The sequence below is a fragment of the Triticum urartu genome, chromosome 3A, assembly GCF_056163025.1.
Source record: "Triticum urartu cultivar PI428250 chromosome 3A, HENAU_Tu73, whole genome shotgun sequence".
NCBI lineage: Eukaryota > Viridiplantae > Streptophyta > Magnoliopsida > Poales > Poaceae > Triticum > Triticum urartu.
In genome coordinates, this window is record NC_141875.1 from 627,862,495 (window position 1) to 627,870,261 (window position 7,767).

The following is a 7,767-nucleotide window of genomic DNA, read 5'->3' on the forward strand; positions in this document are numbered from 1 at the left end:
AAAGGCCTCAAAGGGGGGCCGCACCCCTCCCCATGGGCTGGTCCGAATTGGACTAGGGAGGGGGCGCCCCCTTCCTTCCTTCTCCTTTTCCCTTCCCTTTCCTTCTCTCCTACTCCTACTACTTCGAAGGGATTCTAGTTCTACTAGGAAAGGGGGAATCCTACTCCCGGTGGGAGTAGGACTCCCCTAGGGCGTGCCATAGAGAGGGCCGGCCCCTCCCCTCCTCTACTCCTTTATATACATGGCCAGGGGGCACCCCATAGACACAACAATTGATCTCTTAATCTCTTAGCCATGTGCGGTGTCCCCCTCCATCATAATCCACCTCGATCATAACGTAGCGGTGTTTAGGCGAAGCCCTGCGTTGGTAGAACATCATCATCGTCACCACGCCGTCGTGCTGACGAAACTCTCCCTCAACACTCGGCTGGATCAGAGTTCGAGGGACGTCATCGAGTTGAACGTGTGCAGAACTCGGAGGTGCCGTGCGTTCGGTACTTGATCGGTCATATTGGGGCACGCGCCTCCTTCCCCACGATGGGGATTGGCATGGAATGCTGGTGTGCGCCATTTATGGCCGCCGGGTGGCGTGATGACGAAGAGCATGGAGCTCGATCTTGGGTTTGCCCTTCGACCTGATTTGAAGATGGCGGTCCTCTCCCTCATTCATCGGTCTTCCCTACCGGCCTGGGATGCTCGCGACCTCCTGTTTGTCCGAATCCGGTTGTTGGTTTGGGCATTGGTGTTGGGGGATTTGAATCAGACGAAATCATTAGATATTTTATTTTCGTCGTTGCGCGTAATTCTTTAGCATGGTGGTAGTAATAATTTAAATCTTTTGGGCGACTGGGTGCTCCTACAGTAAGGGCATAGGAAGCTTTTATGCATTGGATGGTCTTGTGGCAAGGACAGCGTTTAAGCTTTCCCATGGAGAATTTTTTTCTTTTTTTTTGGCATGACAATTCAAAGATTTGTCCTTGATTATATGCCTCTTTATGGTTTAATAGTTATGTGAACCATATATATGTAGGTGCGTATCCGGGGCAAAATTGAATACCCCTGTTAAGATCCAATAGTTGTGTTCAATTGTGCCATGGTTAATTACCTTTTAAGTTTAGGGAAAAAGAATTAATTATATGTATTATACCAAAGATCAATAATTAAGAGGCTTCACTCTATGTGATGAATATCACCACTATATGGTGCTCTATATCGGTTCGGTTCCAAAATGTACACATCTTTATAACTTGTACAACAAAAGTACACAAGGCACAATAACGGCAATGCCAGCATCCAAGATCATGCATCATGGGTGCGGCCACGCTTGCTTGGCTAGTTAAATACGCAAATCTACTTTAGAAATACAATAAAAACTAAAAACAAATCAAAAATGTAGCAAAATAATTATACTAGCGGACAACACTCAGGTCCTTGCTAACTCCTCCTTTTGTCTCATAATATAAGAACGTTTTTCAAGCTAACGGGACGGAGGTAGTACTCACCGGCTACTTTATAAATTGATCAACATGCACACGATTTTATCGGTGAGGTGCCGTTAATTAACTAGGCACTAATTGTTCGACCACCATCGACGGTGATGACCTGCCCAGTGACGAAGGATGCCGCTGGCATGCAGAGGAATGACACCACTGCAGCCACGTCCTCTGGCTCACCTACCCGCCGCATCGGAACCTTCGCCAACTCCTTCTCTAAAATGTCGGGTGCGACCTGTTCCACACACAAATGATCAGTTCTCCAAATTATTAGTTTCTTAGAAAAACCGATACTAAAGAGTTGTGTAGTAGGATTCTGCGAACTCGTCGTCTCTAATCACCAATACTACCTCCGTCTAGATGAATAAGTCATTCGCGTAGTTCTAAATCATCGATTTGAGAAATTAAATATGTGTTATATGTAACAAAAAATATATATTTAGAAACTACATCCGTGTAGAAATCTAGTGATATACTTTTCATGACATACAACATATATTTAATTTCTCAAACCGATGACCTAGAACTATGCGAATGACTTATTAACTTAGACGGAGGTAGTACTATACACGTAAAAAGGTCATAACTCATAACTAATTTGGTTAAATAGTTCTGATTGTGTATTTTCTTTAATGTACTTTTAAAAAGACACGGCTGGTGCATACACTGTTTAACATGTCACTCTTGGTCACGCCCGGGGCAACGCAATTCACTCGAACTTTGTTCTGGGCCCACTCGGTAGCAAGGCTCCGCGTGAGCTGGTTGATCCCTCCTGCATGTCAGGCGGTAAAATTAGAGGCAAAAAACATATGTGAGTTTTATGCCTAAGTTGAAATTTGGATCAAGTTGTGGTTATGGCGATGAGCACCTTCAATTAGAGCTTCTTTGAGTATTTATTTTCACAAATAGTTAGATTGGATAGTTAAAATGTTGTAGTGCGGTCGTCTCGAAAGAACATCATCGTATGAGGCATGCAAAGACTCAAATTTTCAAAATAATCAATTGACTGTTGGTATCTAGAAATATTGAGATTGAACACCTAAAATCATGCATGTGAATTTGTATCGAGAAATACAACATTCATTTTTTGGACCTTACAAATATATTAAATGAAAACATGACCTCTGTTTTGGACATTGACAGGATCTTTAAAGTACGAATTAACCCACTATTTTTTAAACTGTCATCATTTCAAAGTTTCATTTTTAACATGGATGGATGATGTAATTTTGAAGTATCCCTCCGACTATTTATCGAGATAATAATAGTACTGGAATTTCAGAAGTAGGAAAACTGGAGGGAATAGCGCATACTACCTTTTGTGATACCGTAAAGTGCGTAGCCCGGGAACCCAAGCGTGCCCCCAATGGAGGATATGTTGACGATGCTACCTCCTCCGGCGATGGAGGCCCCGAGGAGCAAGGGGTGCGTGAGCTTGCTGAGGTGGAAGCACGGCTCTAGGTTGGTCGACATGAGGTGCGTGTACTCCTCCGATGTGCACTCCACGGCCGCCTTGGCAAGAGCCTGCGCCGCGTTGTTCACCTGAATATGTACAGTAGGAATGGTCAGCCCCGTAAAGTGTAAAACCTATATGAACCTCTTTGGATTGGGTGGAATTTTAGAGCCCAATTGCAGTCTCTGGACGGCTGGCCTGATCTCAATCTAAACTTAATCAGGTTGAACATACGAACTCTGGAGATTTTAGACTAGTCATGCGTAGTAAGATTAGCATATGTTACTACTCTATATTACTATCTTGGAATAACATATGTGTGGTGTCATATAACATTTTATTTATTAGGTTGTAGACTCATCTTGTCTTGGTATATTTGATGTTGCAGTAACTAACTATGTTATCACATACTTATATTTTCTCATTAATTACTCGTCACATTCTCCATCTATTTTGCCTAGAGATATGTGATTTTACCATCTATCTATGTTACTCCTATTGTAAGTACTCTCAGAAAGAGGGCCAAGTACAAGTCCATGTAGTTATTATTAGTTACCAGTATGTCGAGCTTGGCGTCAAAGACTTGCTTGACCGTCTCCACGAGCTGCTCCCTCTGTGCGCGCAGGGAGACGTCGCAGACGGAGACGGTGACCGGGAGGCCCCTGGCCTCCCACCGGCGGCGGCACTCCTCCAGCTCCGCCGCGCTCCGGGCGCACGTGTGTACCCGCGCCCCGTGCCCCGCCAGCTCCTCCACGATCGCGTGGCTGCGTTGCATCGATCGACACCATGATGCACAGAAGCACATGAGTATACGTGTACATAGCGTGTGTGTACGTAAGAAGGTTATATAGAATTGCGCACCCGATCCCTTTGCTGCCGCCGGTGACGAGCGCCGTCGCGCCGGCCAGGCTCCACCTCGCCTCCCTGCTCATGCCACCGGCCGCCATCTCTCTCTCTCTCAGGTGCGGGTGCGGGTGCGTGTGCGTGTGCGCGTGTTCTGATACCTTGTGTCGTGGAGTAGCAAGAAGATATCCTCGTAAGTCGACTAGGGCCGTACGTAGCGAGAGTGCACTCGCCCCACACGTAACGTAGACCCTGTGTGTGGCTGTCTGGCTGAGACGCATGTTCCACAAGCAGAGCAGAGTGTCCAGTCGTACGTACGTATTTGCCTACTGTACGCACGCCACAAGGCCCACAACCACACACTGGCACGCACTGCGGCACTGGTACCTAGTACCTCGCAGAACGCAGAGGATAACACGATAAGTCCAGGCAGTGTACGCGTCGTCCTATCACGTTCACATCACGCTCCATTTTCTTTTTTTGAGGGGCACATCACGCTCCATTTTGGAGCTGCACTTAAGCCACCAATGCGTTGTTGTCATATATGTGGGCCGGGCCACATCGTCAGGCAGCGAAGTACTAGCTCTCTACAGGATTGTCTCAAAAACAAAAACAAAAAAGCTCTGTACGCGTCAGGCAGTGAACTCATCTTGTCGTTTTTTTCCCACGAGCTTCTCGAATGTTCAACCTTCATCGAATTTTCCACCGGCATCATGCACATGAGCATCTTGTAAAAAAAGTTCTTTTTTGAAATTTATTTACTACTCCCTTCGTCCCAAAATCCTTGTTTGTCTAAACTAGTAGTGAACTCGTCTTCGGATTTTTGCCGTGAGCTTCTGGAGTGTCCAAACTTCACAAAAAAAGGTTTTTTCTTTTTCTTTTTGAATTTGTTTATTACAACTCCATTTGTCTCAAAATTTTTGTCTTAGATTTGGCTAAATGCGAATGTGTCTAGCCACATGTTTTAGTGTTAGATCCTTCCATATCGAGATAAATCTAAGATACAATTTTGGGATGGAGGTAATATTTCAAATGATTTTACTGTTCACACCCGGGCTCATATGAGCCCGGGTGCAGAATAGCCGCATCCTTAGACTGATCATGTTCATGTTAAGCTAACATTCAAAATCAAAAATTATTTTATTATTATCTACATGCTTGGAGATGATCAGACATTAAACTTAGGGACGCTGATATGTTCTAGGCATATTTATTAAAAAAATTGTTTCCTGTTACAATCATACTATATTGTATAGTTTGGCACCACCTTTTATTATTATTTTGACTAACCTATTAATTCATTGTCGAATGAAGTTTTAGTTTTTTGTTGCTTTCAAACTTTTTAGAAAAACAATTTTCAGGAGAGCAAAAATATCAGAAAAAATATGTCGGTGATTGTCAAGTCCAAAAGGTACAAGGAAGCACCAGAGGGCTGGATGGTGATGCCCGTGAGCCCCACGTGCCCCTAGCTCGCGGCTAGGGGTGCGAGCCAGGGCTGCATGGGTCTCATAAGCACCCTTCCACCACCTATTGACGCCCCTGGTTTTATATTGGCCCAAAACCCTATGTCATATTTATCAAGGAATTTTTCTGCCACCGAACCTCTCTATTCTGCAGGCTCTAATCGATCTACAAATTACAAAAAGGAAGTACCATTTTTCTCAATACGGAATTCTTGCCTGCGATCCATTTTGGAGGTTTTTTCTGCACTCTGTCGGAGGGGGAATTCATCACGGCAACCATCTACATCAACGTTGCTGCCACTACCAACTAGATGACGATCTCTGCCTTGTTTTTCTATACAATGATCACATGAGCTGTCCTACATTGATTTTGATATATCTAGTGTAATCTTTATGATGTGTTCTTTGTGGTGTGATAAATTATCATTTTATGATCAGATTTATCTATGTTATTCATGGATTCATATGAGTGATTTGCTGCATAATTTATAGACTTATATACTCTGTGATTTATTAGTTTTGCACTCGCCATGTTTAAATGAACGATCTTCAAGAGGGAGTTGTGTATGTTAGTTGGGGTTCAATCAAGCAATCTACCACATTGGCAGAAAGTGATAAAGGTTTTTATTGTGTCGTTGCCACTGAGGATAAAAAGATAGGTGTGATAAAGCAATCTACGCATGGTGAAAATAATATAATATCTACATCATGTCATCGGGCTTAATGTAATTTTACTTAATAGTTTAATGCATGCTTGATATCGATATCATTATGGAATATTCACTATATATGTTATTGGATTATTGGAATTACCTTGAAAGAAGAAAAGAAAAGAAAAAAACAAAAAAAATCAAAACAATGAAGTTTTCTATGAAAAAATGAATTAGTGCCATTGGTATTAACCTTTAAATAAGATGGAAAAAAATATAAAGCAAACAATGGATTTTTTAAAATATGCCAGAATAAACATATGATAGTAGAATTTTTCACAAAAAAATAAGTTTCCTACAAAAACATGAATTAGTGACATTGGTATTATCCTTAAAGAAGAAATAAAAAATAAAATTTAAATAATAAAGCTTTACAAAAAAGAACGAATTAGTAGCAATAGTATTATCCTTTAAGAAGAAACAAAATAAAAAATGTAAAAAATAGTTGCATACAACTTTGCACTGAAATTGTGCTTTTTTTAATATGTGAAAACTAATCATATAACAATGCAATTTTGGATGTATAGTATTTGTGCGTAAATATTTACACTCACCCAACATTTCATAAATACCTTGAAAATAAATATGAAAATAAGTTAATAAAATAAAAAATTGAAAATGAAATCAGATAAAAAACAGAAAAAACAAAAGAAGAGAAAAACAAAGGGAGAAATGGGAAGGTTGGGTCGCACCTAGTAATGGGCTTTGGCCCATTAAGAAATCAACTGGCCCAAACATGTGGTCGGTCAATTTAATAACGATCAACAACATATAAAATCGACTGACCCAAAATTAAATTCCAGGTGACTTACATGTAGCTAAATTGCTTATTTAGAGCGCATAGATGATTGACATAACTAATTAAGGAACACAACTTCGATGTAGATTTATTTACAGAGCATACATGATTGACATAACTAATGATAGAAATCATATGGATTTATTTACAGAGAATACTTACTTAGAAAGACTACTGTGTGTGCATTGAACACGGAAATAACGAGGGGGGGGGGACTGCTCGGTGGTGAAATAACAAGGATCGTCGGCGCTAACAGATGTGTGCCCCCGCCTACTGCGTACAAGATGAATATCTCAGTAAGCCGCCCAGCCTACTGCGTGCAGGTTGAGTGGTGCATTTAGCCACACGGTGGTAGGAGCTAGAGTGGTCGAATTGATATAAAAAATATTTACACCAGAAATGCAACATTTCAACATACTAGGAGAGACGGAGCTATGTGTTAAGATGAGGGAGGCAATCCCCCCCTTCCCTAGCTTTGAACTAATTTATGAAAACAACATGGGAGGGCTTAGATGGGAATTTTTTAGCCATTGTTCTCCCCCTCCCCCTCCCCCTCCCCCAAACACTCATGCTTTGTCTTTTGCCAACAGCAGGAAAAGATATCGGGTCTGTTTGGTTTGGCACCCTATGAGCAACCTGCCTAAATATTTGGTGTTGACTTCAATGCTGGTCTCCGTTTGGTTCTCGTCCAATATTTTGGTTTGCCCTAGCCCCAACAACATTCTTAGTTGGTTTCTTAGCCAATATTTTGGTGACTGGCTGGCAGGCGAATCCACTGCCAGTTATTTTTGTGCGCCAATATTGGCATGGAAAGCACAAGAAGGATCCAAACGAACCCATCGTCTAGCTCCACCACTGCATACTAGTATAGAATTTATGAAAATAATATATCCGTAAGTTTAATTTTTCAAGAACTCTACAATAAAAAGGTTTAATTTTTAATTATCGTTTTGAATGAACCCATAACCATCATAGTCAGTTGGCTTCATTTATCCATTTTGAGTTT

The 7,767-nt window shown here is 41.6% G+C and overlaps 1 protein-coding gene across 1 annotated transcript; it reads right to left on the reverse strand.

Annotated features, from left to right (window-relative positions):
* Positions 1-1,216: 1,216 nt before the first annotated feature.
* On the reverse strand, positions 1,217-3,908 carry LOC125545534 (noroxomaritidine/norcraugsodine reductase). The gene is made up of 5 exons (XM_048709521.2): positions 3,808-3,908; positions 3,503-3,710; positions 2,810-3,035; positions 2,159-2,265; positions 1,217-1,728 (listed from the first exon to the last, which is right to left on the reverse strand). Exons 1-5 carry the CDS (start codon positions 3,891-3,893, stop codon positions 1,564-1,566), a joined length of 792 nt encoding a protein of 263 aa, XP_048565478.1. The 5' UTR covers positions 3,894-3,908; the 3' UTR covers positions 1,217-1,563.
* Between the last annotated feature and the right edge of the window lie 3,859 nt (positions 3,909-7,767).